The sequence below is a fragment of the Lepisma saccharinum genome, chromosome 11 (genome assembly GCF_977018435.1).
Source record: "Lepisma saccharinum chromosome 11, izLepSacc3.1, whole genome shotgun sequence".
Lineage (NCBI taxonomy): Eukaryota > Metazoa > Arthropoda > Insecta > Zygentoma > Lepismatidae > Lepisma > Lepisma saccharinum.
Window position 1 is genome coordinate 44,869,130 of NC_139239.1, and position 22,504 is coordinate 44,891,633.

The following is a 22,504-nucleotide window of genomic DNA, read 5'->3' on the forward strand; positions in this document are numbered from 1 at the left end:
CTGTCCTCTTACTAGCTGCCTGTCTTTGTTCGCTGTGACAGTTGGCGCGCGTCTGTTACAAGTGATTGTTGTAAGCAAGTTGGCGGAGACGGTGCAGAAAAAGTACCCATTGTAAGTTTTGTTCGACGTTTGGTAAGGTTGCATTCTAGAATGTAGGGGTTTAAGTGCTCTACAATTTAACATGTGATAAGGTAGGGTGTGTTTTTGCGATATGCCAGTATTTGATATGACTAACCCTATTTGTTATTATTTAAATGGACATATGTCGAGAATATGCAAATCAGGGCATTACGGATCGGCCAAAACGGGGCAAAACGGATCTCCCACTTTCAGTACGTTTTACGTACTTTTACTTAACAGTATCTCTTCTAACACGACGCTTTCAATTTCCAGATAGTTGATTATCAAAAGAAGTCCACCAGAAATTCGTGGTCTGTCGTAGGAATGTGTGAAGCTGTGCGTTTGGTGACATCCGGAGAAAAGACTATTCGGCAAGCTGCGGAACTTTGTGGTGTGCCATATACTTCATTGCAACGAAGAACGTCTGGTGGATCAGATGACGTTGGTCGTCCTGGTGTAAACCAAGTGTTTAGTGATGAGTTTGAGCAGGCTCTTTCTTCGAGATTGTGTGATTTAGCTCAAAGAGAATTCGGGCCAACACCCAAAGCTGTGCGAAGATCCGTTTTCAAGTTTGCAGAGAAAGAGAACATACCGCATCCCTTTAATAAAGAAAAAGCAGTGGCGGAGCGTGACCTTTCCAACAGTGTAAGCCTATCATGATGAAGGTTATTTCCCGTTGTGCTTATTTTTGGACTGACATGGTTAATGATTTATCCACACACATCGACCCCCCACCCCCCATTTTTTCAGAACACTTCCCTAGAATTTTTCACCAAATTAAAAATTCTGGATAAATCTCTGGGATTGGTGTTTTCTTTGCTAGGCTGTGTATCTCCTACATTTCAACTGATAAATAAGTCAGTCTTTTTCCTATCACAATGAGTAACGTAACGATAAAAAATATGCAAAGTTAGATAAAATGAACAATAATAATAATAATAATAATAATAATAATAATAATAATAAAGAAACGGAAACAGAAAAGTGCAGAATACTTTTTACAACCGCATAACCAAGTATCAGCTTCGTACCCTGAATCACAAAATCGGCGCACTTTATTTTTCGTTTCTGTTACTATGCCTGCTAGAGAAGGAAGGGGTGGGCCTACCTACATCCACAAGTTTCTTCTTGGCAGCAAAATCCTTGCTGGATAACGGCGTCTGCACCAAGTTCTCCACCCCACCGCACAATCACACTCGTTTTAATCCATAATGCACTTCACTAACACACAACAGCACAGGACCGACAGTCCACTTTGAATAGATGGAATTCGCAAAAGCAATACCTCGACAACAAGAACGCGGAAACAAAAAGAAACCAGATCCAAAATTGGTCATTGCTCAAAGCAGTGATCTTTCGGACTGTGAGGGGAATATCCCTTTCGGATATAAATAAATTCCCTCCCTTGCCTTAAAATTCCCTATATTTAGTAAAAAAAACAAAAAAAAACAATATTAATTGTAAAAGAAATGCTCACTAATTGTAGGGACATATTCAGAAATTTCTATCAAAGGACATGTAAGTGCTTTCTTAGGATAATGTAAAAGCAAATCTAGCACCTAAAAGAACATAAACAGGCTTTTCGAACGCTGTTCGAAGAGTGTTTGAAGCACGGACTACGTAATTAATAATATTTGATTCACATTTGACATGAGATTTGTAAAATTGGTTCAATCTTCAGCTTTCATTAACATTTATTTATTTATTTATTAATTTTTGCACTTTTAGCTCAATTATTACCAGCTGAGTTCATACATAAACGGAAAACAGAGATCTTAATACTTCTGATGTGTATGCTCTCCTACAAGCTAAAAACAGAAACAAGAATTAGGACATCAATGTGTATCTAGTTTTCCCGTATCCCGCTCATTTTTAGGTTTCTCCTTTTTTCCCTTCCTGTTAGATTTTTGCTTCAGAATTCCCTGTTCCTGGAAAAAAACCTCCTTGAAGCACCACCGGCTCAAATTTCCTTTGCCGTCAACCATTCATACCCGACAACGCTGGAGCCCCTCCTCTTGCAGGACCTGTCTCTCGCTGACGCGTATTCAGTGAAGCCAACCTAAGCATAATGGTACTAAATCTCGCACAAGTTTAAAAAGTCGTTTGTAAGTTTGGGATATAAATAAAACAAGAGGGCCAATTTTCGTTCTGGTTGAATTTTCTCAAACTTTTCACATAGAACGCCGAACCTGGTCGAACCCATGCCGTTGCTTGAACCATTCGAATTTGTATTTATGTTTTTGTTATAAATTAATATTAATAATATGAAAATCACAGAACAATTTAGTAGTATGTAGCACAATTTCGGAGTTTAAAAGACACCATCGATGTCCAGAAGGGACAAGGCAAGGAGACTTCCTGAAAAATGAATGTCAACCATTTTCACACATACAATTTCATTTCAGTCACATCAAATTGTTAATTATTGTAAGGGCGTTGCAGAAAAATGTTAACTTCAAATTGAATTAGTATATTTTAATATACCTAGTTTACCCCAACCCCTAAAAAAAGAAAAAACTGCTTAATCCTCCCTGGTGGAAATACTGCGGACGTCCATGAACAACACTTTTTCTAAACATGAGGTTTGCAACGCTGCTGTAAGCCTGTGGCCGTAGGTTTACAAACGTAGGGTTTGGCCCGCTCTTCTCCCTATATTCCTTTACTCCTCTTCATCCAGATACGGTAGGCACCGCTCCTTCGCGGTCAGAAATTTGTAAGGCAACGTTCAGAGGGCTTACAGCTTTCCACAAGCAGAAGGCGGGAGATCCCATGTGCCGCCTGGTGCTGAAGTGTTGCAATCTAACAAACAGGATCTCGAAGACTGGTATCGGACCGAGTTGAACTTTGAAGTTTTTACTAATTTTGCCATATAATTTCATACATTTTACTAGAACTAATAAAGTGTAAGCCCGGCTTACACGGCTTACATGGACGCTCCGCGCCTGAGAAAAAGTACTAGTCAGGGCGTACGAACAAATGTCATGTCGAATGTAGACATGATTGCTAGCAATTCTTGTAGTTTTTGTAACATTTCATATGATGATCCAAGATGTGCACAGATGGGAGATTGGATTCTATGTCAGTCCTGTCGTAAATGGTATCATGAGCGTTGCGTAAATGCTGTCGGAAGAAAACAATTTGTGTGCGCTATATGTCAGATCCCAAAACTGTAATACAGTATACGGTACTTGTTTTTATGTTTTTTTATGTTTTTAATCTTATGTTATATACAAAAAATTAAACTGATCCATATTGCCCCGTTAGTGATCCGTTTTACCCCTGCTATCAGGGCAATACGGATCAATTGCAGTGTCTGACAAAATATTTTTTTCTGAATTGTATTTTCAACTTCTGGTTCTTTCAATGCTATGCACATGTAGTAGAAACTATAATTAATTTTTTGGTAGAGTTTTGTGTTGCTAGCATAATTCCTTGGCCAACAAAAACTGTTGTAAAGAAAAATTGATCCGTAATGCCCTGGTCTACCATATGTCATGGGGTGAGTATCGCGATCTCAATAAATTCCTGCCTCTGCACATAGTGGTTCGGATCCCATTTTAAACAAAAAAAAATCCAGTCTCGATTAGCCTATCTGTGCATAATATAAAGTGGACTATAACTCTTACGTATTGTAACACCGTATTTCGAGAGATTATCTCTTCTCTCGTGTCCCAAGTGAACAAATTCTCTTTGGATAATGCTGGGAATAGAAAGTGCCATGGACCTCTGATTTTGTACACTACTAGTGCATCTGATTTGTAGTAAATCACAGGTCTGCAATATGTTCTATCCTCACCAACGGCAAAAGGAAATTTGTTCATTTGGAGACGAGAGAACAGGTGATCTCTCGAAATGTAGTATTAGAATATAGATACAAGTAGTACAAGCACTAGACAATGTTTAATGTCCAATTAACATTGTATGCTAATAGACAGTCATTCCTCGAACGAATCGTGTGTTTGTGTGTGCGTCAACATTTGAAATTGATGTTTCTTAAAAAATATGACTGAAAGCTATAGGAGTGGATTAACTTTGCATGCCTTTCGATATTTTGAATGGCTTAATATTGAAAAGCAAGAAACGTTAAATGTAAAATTCTAAGGAATTATTTATTCTTTCGCACTTGAAATGGCCGGGTTGTATGCAGAATAAAAATTAACCCTGTGGATTCATCTATGGAAGTCAATGACCTAAAATTTGCCATGCAAATATTTTTAACGAAATGCAAAGGTAACGTGTCTTGTTTATAAGTTTAGTCACCGGATGACAAGAATAAGACATCTCATTTTACCTTTTCACGTTCTGGACGTGGTAGTACAAAGTCTAAAAGTAATGGATATTTGAGATAATGCTGAATGTATCAATCTGCTTATTTTCAGAGGAATGTTTTTGCCTTTGTTTAAAAGTTGTAAAGTTATTTCGTTGAGCAATTTCGACCTCGAAACATGGTGTTGTTTGCGTTCTGGCGAGCTGCCATTGTATGGAATCGTGATTCATACTGTCAATTGTGCGGTTGTTTTTATTATTTTATCATTGTTGTTTTCTGTGTGATTGAACCTCATCAATATTCTTATTCTCTACAAAGCTGCAAAAATCAAGCTTTGAAGTTGAGAATGCTTTAGATTCCGTTGTGATGCTTGAAATGCCGATAAGTGTTGTAGTCCTGTTTTCCTCGCTGGCATCCGAGATGAACAAAACTGAGAAATCCTTCGGGGTAGAGCAACGGCGAAGAATTGAAAAACAACTAAGAAGAACGAAGACGTAAGGAAGAAGAACAGCGTGGTTTTCCACTTCGTGACTTGCTTCTCCCAGTGCAAAGATGTTCCCACGGTGAGGCAAAGGCTTCGGGCAAGACCTCCAGACTCCTCGGAACGGGTTTTACCTGTTGTCTGTAATAAACCCCTCTATAATCACACCCATTTTCTCTGGACGGGGAAATCTCTCCGAAATATTTCTTTATCATTGTTATTCTTTATTTTTTTTTGTTTAAATCAGATCATCCCCTATCAGAAGTAAGTCAGAAGGAGTGAGTTGCCTCGACCAGTCGGCATCCTTGACTTCTGCTTGCGATGCGATTTCTGTCTTCCCTTGCCACCCTCTTCTCGGTTACATAATTATAAGTTCTTTCTATCAAACAATCTTGTACCCTTTACGATTAAAGTTCTTATATGTAGTGTAATGGTAGAAGAACCTTTGAATGTCGTAATAATGCGAAGGTCTGAAGCTAAACCAGTTTAAAAAAGTATGCTCTATTTTTCTTTGTTCCCTGTCCACTCATCGAACTTCACTGCCCTTGTTTTGCAATTTGTCGTGAAGCACTTTTTACAGTTGGTTCATATACTGCGCCGAACCACTTATTTCTTTTACGTTTTGACATTGTGTAAGATTCTGTTTCGTTTCAATGTTCATTGCAACAAAACAGGATATTTAATTACACTATATAATAAAACACATCTCTTCATTAAAACTGATTCTGGCTTGCAAGATTCGAACGTGGACTTTGGCATTTAGGTGCCATGTGTGAAATCGTTCTCGATAAAATTTATTTCAATAGTGAAAAGTCCAATTGTACACCTCGTTTGTACATAAAACATAAATTCATTTCTGTATTGTATATGTAACAAAGAAAATAATGTACTCAATGCAATCTGAATTTATCATCATTCAATTTCGCGTCACAAATATCTAGAAAGATGATCTTTCTGATCAGCATATTGATTCAATAATTTTGCACTAGAATGAACACAAATTGATTGATATGGTGGAGCCTGAGTCTCTAGGTTCGAATCCAGAGCGAGGTTTCTCTTTTCTCTTTTGCACTTCATCAAGTTGTGTCCGTCGTCTCTGTTTTTGTAATTAAGCAATATGGAAATGGAAAAGCGTCATAAGAACAACACAGTACAGTGAATACAAATTGATTGGTAGAAAAACGTAAATAAAATTTAATATTTTGCAATTATCTGGAAACATGAAATATATGCCCATGCTAGTCCATTTCCCGACTTTTTTATTGTGCACGTAGGCGGCGATCGAACTTCAAACGTCGCATTGCTTTATTTCTTATTGAAAGGAGCCGTGATTCGTATTTATCTGACAAGGCTAGCAGCATATTGCCCACAATAGTATATAATGTATAGTTGTGTCTTTAGAGAATTTTGTTCGTCATTTGGTTGCCTAAAGATTAACATTGGAGCTCTATGGTGTGAATTATTCAAAGGCTACTTTCACCGAGGGGAAGAGGTTCTGTTAGTTTCTATTCGTAAACCTCCTACATAATGTAAGGAGTTAAGTTTCCGAAAATAACATTCTTGTTTGGCTAAGAAAAAATTATGAAAACGCTACAGCAGGGTAGCTCGGACGGGCTAAAGCATATATTTTTGCACAAAAAACACTAACTCTCGTGTCATTTTGATCGTTCTCAGCTGCGATAGACATAATACAGATTTGATTCTATACTCCGTTTTGTTCTTTTCTGGTTTGTATGTGTAAATCAGCCACGGTAGTCAGCATGTGAGGAACTCAATAAATAATCCAGGAAATATGTAAAATGCCGCCGTATATGCGTGATAGTTCTTAATAGGGAACGGATTTTAAGGTGCAGCACTTTTCCAAAAATATACGTAGCTGTTTTCACCGATCGTTTGAGATATGTATTTTAGGACATGGAGTCAAGTAAAATGAACACACTTTGTTGCACCTTTTTGTGAGATTAGCACATTTGTACCCTTTTTACACCCTCTTTGATGCTTCAGCACCTTTTTCTTTCCTTTTACTTCATGTTTTGTTAAACAATTGGACATAAATAAATGATTTTCACTCTTCTTGAGCAGCTATATAAAAATCCTATTCTCATTTTGTAGAGCAGAACAAGAGCTATAAAATGGTAGAATATAATCATTGCAGTCCCACTAGTTCCCAAGATAATGTACAGTGAGTGTAAAAAGTGTTTGGACACCATTGATGGTACGTAAACAGGGGATCCGCTCAGGGTTGTGGGTGCAGGTCGGCGAGTGGAATGAAAACCACATTATTCTACCTCATATACTTGTTTATCTGATACAACAGGAAAATACAAAATGTAAAAAATAAACCATCTATGAACAATAATAACGAAAATATCACATATTTTGAACACAAAAAGTCTTTGGACACTTGCCATTCTTGTCCATATTTTCTGCATTTAATATTTTGTTGGATTTCCTTTGGCACGAATCACTGCCTGGAGTCCGTCTGATAGTACAGATTTTACCAGATCTGCAGTAATCTGAGGTGAAATGGCGTTCCATTCTTCCTGCAATACTAATTTGATGTCGGATATGTTTCTTTTTCTTATCTGTTTCTCTAATACTCTCCATAAATTTTCTGTGGGGTTCGGTTCTGGGGATTGAGGGGGGGATGGGTGTGAAGTTGTTTTGGGGTATTATATAACAGCCACAATTTTGTATTAAGGGCGGTATGCTTAGGATCGTTGTCCTGTTGAAGCAAGTAATCATTACCCAAGTTCATTTGAGCCGCACTAGCGCTCAATTATTCTTCAATATATCAATTTACATGTACTGGTCCATCGTCCCCTCTATGAAATGCAACTTGCCGACCCCGGCAGCACTCATACAACCCCGTATTAAGAGTGAACCGCCACCGTATTTGACAGTTGGGATTAAGTTTCGCGGCTCCAACTCTGTATTTCTTTGCCGCCATAACATATGCCTACCATCCGACCCAAATAAGTTGAATTTGCTTTCGTCCGAAAAAATGTCCTTGTTCCAGAAGTCTGCATCGTAATTGCGGTGGTATAGGGCAAATTCGAGGCGCTTCTTTCTGTTTATTGCACTAACCCAAAATTTCTTCCTTACCACTCGTCCATGGTAGGCATTTCGTCGGCATACGTTACGAACTGTACTGGAGGAAACTTGCTTACCTCGGTCTTGAAGGCTTGCAGCCAACATCGGATTGATAGTTCGCAAAATAAACCATTAGTCTTGCACAGAAAGCACTCTTGGTCGTCCACACCTCAGCTTATTTTCTACTGTTTTTCTTTCGCCAAAGCGATCTATGATCACGTGCACTGTTGATTTAGAAATTCCGGACAAGCGTGATATTTCCCTTAACGATTTGCACTGGTTGTGTAGCCGGATAACGTGCCGACGTTCACAAACGGTGAACTCTCTCCTTCTGGGACCCATGTTGCACTATCGTATTCAATGAGGCGGAGCTACTGCCGGTACTGAGACTTCCGAACTGACAGCTGTGAGCCCAGAGGTTGAATGGGTCAGTGGTACGTGTATGGCAGTCCAGGTTTATTGATCGTGTTTCACAGAGGTCCTTTTTAATGTTTTTTACTAAGTGTCCAAAGACTTTCTGTGCCCATAATTTGTGGCAATTTTGTTGTAATTGTTCGTGGATTGTTTATGTTTTGATATTTTTATTTCGTTGTTGTGCCAAGAAAGAAAGAATTTGAGGTAGAACCATTGCACTTTTATCCCGCTCACCTACCATCATCCACAACGCCAAGAGGATCCATTATTAACGTAACTACAGCAGTGTCCAAACACTTTTTGCACTCACTGTAGTTTCTCGACATACAAGGATTTCCTGAGCTCAAAGCTTCAGCGACTTACATTCGAAAACAGAAATGTTGAGCTTAATCCAGTTTAACAAGTTGTATGAAACCCAGTAAATGCCACGTTTACTTCCTAAATACTGGTTACTTTATGTAATGATTACTAATTATGTTATTTTCTACAGTATTGAATAAAGAATGCTAATGTAAGTGGTTTAGACCTGAATGAAGGCATTTTCTTTTACCAGAACCTTTTTTGCACCTTTTTGAAAACATTTTCAGACCCCCCCCCCCCCTTTCTCGACCATAATTTTGCACATTAAAATCCTTTCCGTAGTTCTTAATATATTATCATTAGAGCCCGGAAGTTCAGGCATTTATTTTCGTTAAATTAGGCAGGCAAAAAGGCATTTATAATGTGGTAAATAGGCACTAAAAATGAAAAAAAAGGCAAAGTAAACCGAAAAAAGGCACATTTAGAAGTCGCTTACTTTTATCTATAATTTCTGGCAAAATGTTAAAATCTAAATTGGGAAGAGCATTTCAATTTTCTCCGTCTTGATTGCACATAACTACAAGGTGCTTTTTAAGTTCTAAACATTCATTGATAGTCGTCTGTCAGAGAGAATGTTTTTCATAATAGAAAATGATCTTTCTACTTCGACAGAAGTTATTGGAGCATACATATAACAAGCTAATGTAGCTGGACTCATTTTGGTAACAGCATTTTCACCTTTTAGAATATCACAAATTGTTTTCAATTGTTTCAAGTCCTCATTTGCACTCACTACCCGTTAGCATTTTTCCGCAACAGCTCACCCCTTTTCTCCGGGCACTTCCATCATCTGCTGCATAGATTCCTCAAAGATTTTCATGAATGCTATAATTGTAATTGTCTCTGGCAATGCACCATAATGTACAAAAGTAAACTTGAATAGCACAGGAGTTTTTTCACTTCACGAATTGAAGCCGCTTCATTTTCTGGAAGAGCATCGATCACCTCACTGATTTTTTGAAGGTTGTTAGCATAATATATAGCTGCTGACATCCAGGTTCCCTATCTCGTCAAGACTGGTTGCTGAAGTAAACTAAGCTCAATCGCAACTTCCTGAAATTTTCGGGTTCAAGAGGGAGATTTCAGAAATATTTTCTTTGTGTTCGAAATCAACCTGTCCACTTCAGCAGTCAATCATGCACAAGAAATGTTAACCGAAAGGCAATATCCTGACTCAGCATGAAATACTTTTTTCTCACACTTTTCTCCTTCAGCAATGTTGAAACATGCGTGAGTTCAATATTACTTAAATAAGGCGAAAATTATTCACATAATAAACGGAAGGAAAATAAATGCCAACAACGTATTTTGGGAGAAAAATAATTTATATACACATTTTTTTTTAAAAAAATGTCAAATTTCATTGAAAAAGGCAAAAAAAGGCATTATAATTAAAAATAGGCAGTGGGGTCCCAAATAGGCAAAATAGGCAAAATGAAAAGGCTTTCAAAACATTCGAATCAACATAAGAAACGTATATCCGGAAAAAAATTATCAATATATGCAGTAGATAAAAAGAGGCATTTTGCCAAACTTCCGGGCTCTAATTCACTCTCCAATAGCCGGCCCCCGTGGCGGAGTGGTTAGCACATCGCGCTGCAACGACAGGTGTTCCGCGTTAGAATCATGGCCTGGGCATGGATGTTTGTGAGTGTCCGTTCATCAATTTCATCATATTATCACATGTACAGTTTTTTAATGTTTATAAGCTGGTGTCGTTTCATTCACCCATGCGATATTCATGAGATAAAAGGGTAAGAAAAGCCGGAGTACATATGTTAAAAACAGGCATATCAATGTTGGGATTTCTTCATTTAATTGTAGAACTATTTGTTCTAACAATGCGCTCAATGTACGAAAGCATTCACCAATGATTTCATCTTTAATCTTTCTCTTACAAATCTTACAAATCAGCAACTTCCTTTTTAAGGCTGCCAACTTGTCTGAAAGGTGTAGGATTCCCTTGTACCTTGTAGAGGTACATTCAGTGTGTGGAAAATATCAGAAAGAATGCCAATTTCTGTACAAAGACACTATCAATGAAGTTTTCAGCATTGACGTGGTTTTCTTCTACAAGGTGCGAGTGCAGTTCCTGTCTCAGCTCATAAACTCGGGAGATAATATTACCGATGGACAACCAATGTGAGTTGCAATGATACAGATAAAAAAAAATAATATAAACTTTCCTGGCGACAAATGATGAAAAGATTGACATTTTTTCATAAACACATTTTGAATTTTCAGAAAAAGAAATATTTTTCCAAAGTTCTCGCGCCTTGCCTGCGAAACTGCAGCGCCTCCCCAGGGAGGCGCGCCTCACAATTTGAATACCACCGTGTTAAAAAATATTTTACCTTCTCCTTCTCCTCTTGTTTACAACACATTCAAAGTCATAATTCCCGTAAACAAGAAGGCCAGAAGAAAGTATGATTTGTAAATACATATTCTTCTCGATAAATTTATTTAAAAAAAAAAAGTATTAGAGGAACATTTTATTTACCATGTTCAAAAATGTGATATGAACATAAGATCATTTATTATTAACTATAAAGATATATATATATATATATATACACACACAGTTCTGCCGAATTATTATGTACGAGTATTATTTGTTAACGCACTAGCTTACAGCTATAAAGCACTCAAAATGCGAAAAGTGCAAGTGAGGTAAACAAATACTGTGCAGTTCCAATGTGTTTTACGTTGTAGATGATCACCTTAAATTCCAGTTTTATAGCATTGATTATTCACCTATCATGTTCCGACATAATTTTTTAGGTTAAAATTAAGCGCGTTATGTAATATAACAACACCATGTCCAGCATCGAATTCCCCATGTATTTAAACGGGAAAACAGTTCGCTATCTCAAGCGCACCACACAACCATCGTGCTGCCAGTTACAATTAGCTTTGTATGAACAGACTCACAACAATTCAATATTAGCCTTGTTTTGAAGATGGTCAGATCTTCTAAATGGAACACATCCGGATGATTTTGCTAAGATCATTACGTGTCTGTTCATAATGAAATCCGTATTTTTCAATTACGTGTAAAGTATAAGTGGGGAGACAAATTTAGAATTCAAAAATGGGGGGGGGGGTTACAGTGTGGACCCTAGAATTATTTTTTTCCTAGTTGAAAAGGTCACACTACATACGTATTGAATTTAACATGGATAAAAGAGATCACAGGTATAGGTTGTGCAAGAGATGGGTGCACATCGGAGTGGGAACGTAAATAGAAGGAAATCCCTTTGTAAATTAAATTAATCTACCAAGTTCCTAAATTGCAGGCAATACTGAAGAGCGATACGAACGCAATGCGCCCGAAAACGACATACTGTAGCTACAAACGGTAATTGTGCGTTTACAGTGCCAGCCTGATAATTTTATTCTTGGCAAGAATTGTAGACTTCATTTTTCGTAAAAGTGACGTTTGTCAAGGTTCTCAATTTTTGTTACCTTAATTTATATATTTTATTATAGAAAGATTTTTCAGAGCCAGTTTTTTGTTCGAGGATTGGCTCCAGATATATTTTTATCAAAATACATAAAACTGAGACTAACACATAAGTTAAAGAAAATATTCCACGATTGAAATAATATTTATTTTCTTCAAAATTACACTATGCCAATTAGTATATTAATCTCTCTTGCTCTCTTCTTTGCCTATTCTGTGACTAATTTATATCTCTCTCTCTCTCTCTCTCTCTCTCTCTCTCTCTCTCTCTCTCTCTCTCTCTCTCTCTCTCTCTCTCTCCCCCCCCCCCCCGATTATTTATTTTGCAAGTTGCAGTTCGAACCAAGATTTAGGGCTGAGATAGGCTACTCGCAACTGGACTTACAGGTTAAAGATGAATCCGAGGCATTGTGCAATGTGCCTTTACCGGGTATCGAACTATGGGACCCCTTAATTACATGGCGACAGCGTAACCACCACAATACACAATATCTTCGAGGCTCTGAATTAGTGTTAGAAATTAGCATATCTATATAAGGTCATGTATGAACTATTTTCAATCCCTGGTAGTATACTCCCAAGACAGGTCAAAACAAAACGTGCTCCACAGCGGAGGTGGCCCGTTGTCGGCGCTGATGAGGAAGACGCACGCAAAGCAAATAAAACGACGATCGGAGACCACGTTCCCGAACGGTCGGGGTCGCGCTGCCCGCGCATCTAATCAAAGGACATTATTTTTAATCAATAAGTCCGGCGACTCCAAATGATAGCCCGAGAGAAGAGAAGGAGGGTTCTGCCTAATGGTGATTACTGGAAAATAATGGCCACCCAATTGAGCGAGGCAAGACGACACAAGCCCCTCTAATTATCGGCTGCTTCCGCCTTTTTGGCCCCCGAGCGACGCAACAAGGGTGCTGCGCATGGCATCCACTCGCGGACATGGGCCATTCTGCAATATAAGAGCCTGTACACATATTTTCAAGATATTCCACAGTAAGCTACCGCAAACTCTAAAAAGAAGACATCATGATGACTAAGATACGGATATTTACGACCTAAGTGTGACTCAAGTATTTTTATGTGCTAAAAATATTTTTTTAAAAAATGCACTCAACTGAAAGTATTTGGTAACATGTTTTTACTGATCTTTGCATATTCAAATCACAGTATTTTCGTCTATTTCAACACGCGGAATGTATTTGTAACAGAAATTATTCATTAACATCGGACAGGCCATAGATATTTCCTATATGTAATTTTTAGATGTATTTTTAATTAAAACTTCGGAACGTCGTGTTTTAACATCAGGGCTTGCCGAATTCGATTAGCCCTGTTCCCAAACAGAATTTCTAGTTCTTTACCCAAAACGGGGATTCCAAAAAGCAACCTGAAAACTCAAACTACACTCCCAATGCAGTGTAAAGTACATTTTTAAAATGTTTACCATAATCGAGTTGCACATTAACTTTGAGGGGTCATTTAACAGTTCGTATTATGAAGTTTTAGATATTTAAGAAAAGAAAATTAATATTTTTTCAATTTCTTTCACGTTTAAGTGATCAGTCATCGGTCGGTCACGGGACATACGGATATACACTTTACAGAAGACTATCAGCAATTGGTCAAGAACATTAAAGAGAAAAGTATTCGCGTGTAATGGTAACGATTATATCATCATAAAAAAGACTGAAGGTGTGCTTCGTTTGTCATTTTGGGTCAAATTCTGAAAATTCTGCTCGTGAACCAGGTTAATCGAATTCAGCATATCTTGGTTGTGTTGAAACAGGAGGTCCCCAGCTACAGTATATTTAAAAATGACTTTTACATTATTATCAGGCACAATTACAGTATGTGGATTATTTCTGGTTGTTCTAAACAGACATTGGTTGGAAAAAGCACTGCTCCTAGTTTACATTGAAGTAAGGAATCTACAGCAAAATATCAATTTCATCTCTAGCACGCGCGCTCGTATTAAAAAAAAACTTCTGTCGCAACAGTAGCAAAAGCACACTTACTGAGATGAAAGTGTCACGCGTCAGAAGTTAACCGAAATTATTAATCAGTACTAAGAACATGTGAAAATATATGGGCATTGTCGTTGCCGATGGCTTTTGGTTTCTTGGTTCTTTCTTCCTTAATCACAGGAAGAGGAGGTGGTGAATTTCAAGAATAGAAGAACAAAGACTCGTATACTTGTAAACTTAAGGCACTATTTCTGTTCGTATTTTCACGTCGCATTTTAGACGATTTCTGTTAACGTTGGATCTCGAAAATTTGAAAACTGAAACTCGATATGAATTGCGTAATGAGATGTAGAGTAGACTAATGATACATGTGATTTTAAATACCAATTCCTTATTGCACCCAACGTTAAGTCGCACGTTGATCCAGACCTCTGTAATTTGTAATGACGAGTGGAAGTGCTACCTCGTAAGCACTACTAGGAAAGATGCCTTTTTACCCGTATCGGTAATTGATCAATGATTGATATCCCTCCAAAGACTTTGTATTGCTGTTGGTTGTAATTATCAGACATTTATAAAATATAAAGCCGATTCCAGTAATCAACATTTTTGGTGTGGAGCGATCAGGTACGGTACGGTGAATTTGTCAGTCCGACAGCAGAAATTCTCTCCTCCAGAAAACAACACAATTTCTGCAACCGAATAAAAGCCACTTTCCGCTAATACGCTTGAGGACGGGTAGTGTGGTGCCGGGTGTTGGCGTGCGGAGAACTCCACTTCGTAATCGATATCGGCTGACGTAATAAAGAGACGATGAAAGAGAAGGATTTGTTTCAAGTTTTGGAGAGTTTACGGCACGAAAGGCTTTCTCCCGTTGTTATGAAGTGAGCAGCTGGAGTTCACGATTTACTTCCCTGAATGAACTTGGGTCAGCTCCGCGTTGATTGAAAGACTTTTGTTCGGAAATGAACCTGCGGATCCCTGCAACGAATAACTTGTTGATCATTTATATGTAGTGGTCTTTTCCGCCAAACTGATTTCATGCTTGAGGATAATTAATGGTGTTGGGAACAGTTTTAGTTCATGTAATCTCGTAATTTTCAAGATTCTTGGTTATTATTTAATGAATATCGTATTTAAATGTGTAAAGGATACATTTTCCCCCAATGTATTAGAGGTAACGAAAACTCATGCGTGATTTTAAAACAATTTATTTTTAATTGAATCGCAGAAACCCCCCAGCGTTTAATATCCGCGAATTTAGTTTTTTTCTAGATGTAAAATTTACTCGTGCATATGCAATAGATGTAAAAACAGCACAGTACTATTCGTAATGCTATTCTTTAGATTGATATGTATTATTTTATCTAATGATTTTTACTTACAAAGTAGGATGGCATTTGTTGATGCAGATTTGTGGAGATAGGGATTTCTGAATAAAATATTCAACAAGCACTAAATTCTTTGTAAAATCTTTATTATAACCAACGTCTTCATTTGTGAATTAATTATACTTACTGATCGCCATTTTTAAGAGTAACGCACTCCTTGCAACTTTTAATCCTTCATATTGACCGCTAACCACTCGAGTAGTGATGGAGAAGGTAGTGCTAACCACCGCTTCAATCCCTTTGTTCCGCCCGGTATCGTTGTCGTGGCGGGTGCAAACTTAGGACTTTGCAACTTTACCATATTTCTCAATACTTCTGTTTCTGCTTTCGTCTTTAGCGAAATTCCAAGAAACCTATTTTGTCCCAAATGGTACTGCCTAAAGAAGATGCGGCCTATACGTGCGTTAACAGTATTACCTGCAGGGGTATTCAGAAGTTGGGTACTAATTGGTTCCACTTAATGATTGTAGAACTGAAATTCAACATATATCGAATATAGAATTTCCAATCCAATACATACCACACTAAGAATGAATCTATCTAGTAGGCTGTATCCGCATGGTGTGTGTGTCTCATTCATGAACTGTGAAATACATTCAGTATGTCGTCAGAAATAGATGGTGTGTCGTGTACGTCATACACGTGAGAATATCTTCAGGTTCATGAATGATGGCGCTTGCAAGGTAAATGCCTCCCTTGAACTTGAACTCATGTAGTTACCTGGGCCTGTCTCTTTCCTACTGCAGGGAGAACCACTGCGAAATTGAGCGCCGGCGACGAAACAAGATGACGGCCTATATCACGGAGCTCTCGGACATGGTGCCTACCTGCAGCGCTCTTGCGCGGAAGCCAGACAAACTAACCATCCTCAGAATGGCGGTTGCCCATATGAAAGCCCTTCGAGGTAAGTGACCGTAATTTTTTAAAAAATGTTTTTTGTGACATATTGTTTGTAAATGGTATCTTCCACAGGTTTTCCATTGATTTGGCATTAACAACAAGGAATGAAGAGGCATTTCAGGTAGTGCAATCCATCGAAGGTGTTGAAGCTCTAACCACGACCTGGTCAGGGATGTGAATGTCCCATCTTCAGTATCATCTTAATCGATGAGCTACTTCGGGACCATTTCACACATACCTTTCTCATGCTTAGATTTTCCTGTTTCTCTATAAATTACATTACTTGGTGTGCTTTGCCGCTCACAGTCAGCTGACGATTTTTAAGCACAGTTCGACGAATTTTTGCAATATTTTCGCCAATTCTACTTGGCCTCTCTTCATCAGTGACGCTTTCTTTTCCGTCAGAATTTAATCCCATTTGTACACTGCTGTTTCTTCATGACATTATCCCCATAAACTTGGACTAACATCTCTTATTTCACTTCCACTCTTGCCAAGTTTAACAAGAAATTTAGTAATTTTTGTTCATTGCTCTAATTCAAGCTCCGACATCCTCGCGACGGCACACAAAAACTTGCAACAACAATAATGAACGCCACTCAGCAAGTCACCGCCACACGTCGACACGAACACACTTGTGAGACACTGATATACCAAGGTTGTGAAACCTTACCGAGCTGTGGGTACAGTGCTGTCAACGTACGCGCACGGTGGAAAGTTCGCTAACTTTGTCAGACCTCGTATTATGAATTAGACTTTATTTTATTAATGAATCATTGATACGTCTCTTACATTAAAATAATTTCTAAAAAGTGGCAATTCCTCGATTTTATATATTTTTCTGTGGTTATTTTACTTATTTTCTTCTCACATGAACGCTTTTGCCCGTCATTTGGCGAGCATATTTTCATTCTCCAAAAAGTATCCAGGTGTTTGCAAACAACGGATCATGAATACCTCATCTATCTGTAAACCATGATCATGGAAAACTGAATTAAAATGTTGAATATTTAAAGATAAAATTAACTAAATCAGAACAAAAGTTCAAAGTACTGATAGGTTAGCACAGGGGTTCCCAAACGTTTTCGTTTCACGGCGCCCTTAACGTTTCAAGATTTTTCCGCACGCCCAAGTCAGAATGTAGGCCTATCTAACACTTCCAGGGCTCACTTAAAAATACACATTTCAAATTCAAAACATTTTACATGTAAATAGTACTAAATAAGCACATATTTGGAATAAGTGTCATTTCAGTCAAAATATTGGAACATTTCGCTGTGCCCCTGCAAGCCTGAAGGCGCCGCGGCGCACACTTTGGGAACCACTGTGTTAGTACAAGGGAGGAGGATGTGTTATTCGATTAGAATGTTTTTATACATGCAGTGCATAAAAAAAAGACCCATGGAAACTCATTTTGGGAGGGAGTTGCCTGAAAAACAGAAAAAGCCGGGTAAAATTACAAACTTTGCCCCTTGGATCTTCACCGGTGCATCTTTTTTGTTCAGAAAGTGAACTTTGTGCCAACTTATTCGGAAATGTTACGTATATTAGACGATAACGGCATTGGAACAGGACTAACAACGTATTCAACATTGTTATCTCGTATACGGCTTGCAAATGCTTGCTTATTCGTTTTTGACCTGCATGAAAATGCCTCTTGGTAGAAGGAGAGCCGCATTCCTTGTTTTAGTACAAAAACCTTCTCCATCGTCACCCTCCCACTTCACGGAAAAGTCGAAGTCAGTGACCTGAAACCGCGAGTCAAGCCATCAAGCATCGGATTGAAATTGCCTCCTCCTGCGCCTCTGTTCCAGCGACAGCGCGTGTGACGTGCCCTGCACGGTGGGAAAGCTCTGCGAGGAGGTATCATCAGATGGAATCCGATCGCGGACTTCACTGGAAAGTGTGGTCAGTACTCCTATAACGTGAGATTTCATTTTAGTGTTTAAAAAAACTACTATCTACGTCATAAGATTTTGATGTGAGGCTATTGAATGCGGCAACTACCCCGATATATAGGGGTATTTTGTTAAACCAGGAACGAATCTGGTCTCGTATCGAGAATTCAAGATAATGTACAAGTAATTTGTTGCCTTATATCCGATATTTTATGTATTGTTAAGGGAAAATATAAAACAATTTCACATGGGCCCCCTTTACAGTCATTTCGGATCTAATTTTATCCATACGCCCTCACTACTCGTAAATACGAACTTATCACTTCCCCCTTGCGGATGGAAAATTCTGAGTAAAGCGCTATTACATGGTAAACCAAACGTTTAGAGATTTTCCTCTGATATCGAAAAACCGATTGGGCCAGTCCGTGCAAAGCGACTTTTTTATTGTGTGATCAGCGCGTCGAGTCCCATCGCCGCTGTTTACTGATTCCCGAAACCGCTACTCTTGCTTTCAAGCAGCTCCCCAATTTTCATGACCGTGATCGATGAACGCTGGCATTTTGGAGCTCCGAAATTTGAGGATGAATGGTGGTAAGATGAAATTGGTAAAAGAACAGTCGCAAACACAACATTAGGAACTATTCGTACGAGTTTAATCAAGAATGTTCATACAAAATTATTATTTTTAACAATTGCTATTGTTTTCACCTTGAAAACGTATAATTATTCTTTAATTTTATCCGGATCATACTGCAGTCACTCTGCATATTCTTGCATTATTATTTAATAGAAAACAAGAGAAGCCTCAGCTTGTCTTGATTAAACAGAGCCGTGGGCTCCATAGCATGTGGATTCCCAGAAGGAACGAGGGAACGGTTGCCGCTGTATCGTACCACCAGGGTAACGTGGCGGGCGATTCAATTGTGGAAATGAAGGGGAAAAGTTAGCGAGGGAGAAATTCCCCCGAGGCACCTTGTTCTTCGATCCGCCATGGCAGGGATCATTTGATTAAGTTGATTGAAAGAATGAAGAGGACGACTTTAAAATGCCCCCCAGGGGTGCGAGTCGCCGTTTCGAGAGAATCGGAAACTTGGTGGGTGTCGTTGCGAGGGCAGATGCTTCTCCCCTGAAATATTAACGAGGGCGTCGCGGAGGGCTCCGAAGACGCCCGGCCTCGTGAATAGTTAACCGACGGCCCTCCCGGCGGACGCGGGTCGTAAATTGGCAAAGGCTTGCCGAAGTGACCACCGATCAAGTTTTCGAGTTACTTCCTCCTCTGGCCGAAAGAGGTTGCCACTTCGGTACATCATGTCGAGACGTGCAAAATACTTTCCGCGTCTTCACGATGTTTGCATATCTACGGGCAACACAAGTCAAGCCTATTTACGGAAAGATTGCACTCGTAACGTTGTTGTAAATGACACTATTATAACGGTTTTAAGCCGACCTCCGCAGTGAAGAGGTTAGCACAGCGCACTACGACGTCAGGAGTCCCAGGTTCGAACACTGGGTCCTGGGTGTTCTTTGTGAGTATCCCTTCATCAATTTAATCATATCATCATTTGTACTAGTCTTCGCGATTAGCCAAAAGTGGCAGAACAGCGATGTAAAATGAACCAATTTGGTCAATCAATATAACACTTTTGAATTCTTCGTTGTGTGTTGTTCTCAGCCGTAAGTAAAATCACTTATTGTGTAGTGTTCTTTCAAACCTTCTGCTTTACATTTCTTGCTTCATTTCGTATCTTTTTCCTTGGGATCTTGAACGCGGTGCTAAATATAACAGTAGTCTATTTCTCTTTGGTTAGGACAAGAAAGCATTGTTTTTATTTTTCATTTTTTAGCCTTATATGGCTTATTTTTAATTTTCCAGTATTGGAATCTATCAATTTTTTAGATTTCTTAATATTTTGTTTCTTCACTTTCGTTTTGTCCATTTATTTTTCTTCTCCCAAAATTCTATTGGAAGAAACATTAAGTTGTTTCTACCACCTAACCTCCCACTATATCGAATTATTAAAGTATTTATTTCCACAAACGTTACTAGCCTCTTGCCATTCAACAATTCAACCGTACATTTTAACATCGGAAGTAAGTTTATAGTCTATTATTTCATATGTTTAAGGTCATTTTTAAAGAATTTTTAGGATATCAACTTACGGGCCCCACCTACAATGCAGTTTCTCTGCTAACACAAGGAGATACCACGACTTCGTGTAGGAGCGGCAGTGTTAAATTTCTGTTGAATTGCCTTATAAGGCTCTGGATCCAAAGGCGGGTGTGAATACTGGCAAATACTTGTCGAAACGCAGTTCGCGTTTTTCTTTTGTGAAAGCTAAACAATGAATATATTACCTTTTTCTATTTAGTGTGGCGCCTATGTTGATTATTCCTCGTGTCAAACAAACATTCGCGTGAATACTCTGGAACTATTATTATTGCACGCGTACTTGTACAAGTACACATACCTCCAGATACTGGTACGTGAGCTTGATAGAAAAATACAGGAAATTATTGTAAAATCTCCTTTAGTCCTTTCCAGTTATTAATGCATATTTATACCGTAATTATTTCCTAACAATAAAACGAAGATAATCTAAGTACAGTTTAATAATTGTCTTGCCATTAGTTGCTAGTATTTGGCAATATAATCATGCAGTTTGAAATGTTAGCATTTAAAATCCCGTAGCATTACTTGGTTGTACGGCGAAGAAAGTATGAATTTTGGGTTTAGTGGCACGCCAATCTAAACGTTTTGAGAAACCTTGCTGTAGATAGAAATTCCAAACAGATGCATTTTTTCAGAATTTTCGAAAATGACTGCGCAGACGAAAACAGATTTCCCCACACCAGCTTCCGCCGTGCGATTGTATTTGCATTTGGAGCATCCACATTCCATGGATATACGATTCGAGAGGTGTCGCTCATTAGCGTGACTGCGTGGTTAGCTCCTGTAACAAAGGGGCGTGCTTGGTCAGTAATTAGCGGCCTGGCTGCCTCATTATCTGCTGCAGCTGACGTCACACTAACCATAGTGCTCATTTTTTCCCCAAAACTCGGGCCAATTGCATTTTCCTAATATGCGTACGTTGTACGTGCGCTTTAAACTATTCCGCCGTGTCGCTAGAAAATCAAGAATGCAACGTAGCTGCTAATTCTGAATATTTTGGCCACCAGACAGGGTTTAAAAGTTTCAGGACACTTTGTCTGGAAAAGAAGGTATGCAGGAATTAACGATATAATTTATGATTTATGTTCGAAATGAATTTCCTGCCCCATTTTAACGAGAAAATACTCAGCTTCTGTAGCGAAGCAGTTACTGTAGCGCGGAATTCTCAGTTCGAGTTTGCTCTCAACCGTTACACGTTTGCTTTTCATCTCCATCGTATTTACATTCGGCATAAACTTGTATCAAACGATGGGGTCCGTAACAGCGCAATATTTGGGTGAGCCTAAAACTAATTTAATATATTAAGAAGACAGCTTCGTACATGTTATGTGTAATTTTTATTATTATTATTTTGCGTTTTGGAACAACTCATTGTTGCTAACTTCGAACCAGACCTCGCTCAAATACGAAAGGTGGAAGTATAGTAGTATTTCGAAACTCGAGTATATCTGTATATTCGGATTATCCGAAATGTCGGGATATTCGAACTACTCGAATGTGAGCAATATTCGGGTAGTTCTATCGCTTATCCGTTTCACTGGCTTTCGCATATTATTTTATTCGTCATGTTCGTATTTCAACTGTACGGATTCTCCGCATATTTACTTCTTTTTTTTGTCTAACACAGATCTCCGCATTACTAAGTTCAGTATAAACCCACAAAGTTTTTCGCCATAACAAATAAACGTAAAAGAGATACAGTTTAGAATATAACATTCTCAGTTAGGTATCCAGATCTTTTATTTGGTAATTATTCCCTTCATTTCAGACACCATTCTTACCAGACTAACTTAATTAACTTGAAAATGGAAATAGCGATCTGAAAACACACATTATCTGAAAGATGAACAATGACTTGAATTCTGAATCCAGTTTCTTCCTGGGGATCATCATTTTTCAAATGCACTTGCTCCATTCCAGTGTGTATGATCATAGTCAGAGATTTATCCACACCCTCTAACACCCACAAAAATTCCTCAACAA

At 38.5% G+C, this 22,504-nt stretch overlaps 1 protein-coding gene across 4 annotated transcripts in view; it reads left to right on the forward strand.

Moving 5' to 3' along the window:
* tgo (Aryl hydrocarbon receptor nuclear translocator homolog tgo) overlaps positions 1-22,504 on the forward strand; it is a 316,871-nt gene that overhangs the window by 194,889 nt on the left and 99,478 nt on the right. For 2 of the 4 annotated variants that reach the window (XM_083130983.1, XM_083130981.1), the window contains one exon: positions 16,300-16,457. In XM_083130983.1, the coding sequence (XP_082987109.1) occupies positions 16,300-16,457 (158 nt within the window). Of the gene's footprint in view, positions 1-16,295; positions 16,458-22,504 lie in introns of all 4 variants that reach the window. The other 2 variants (XM_083130982.1, XM_083130980.1) reach the window with 1 other exon arrangement.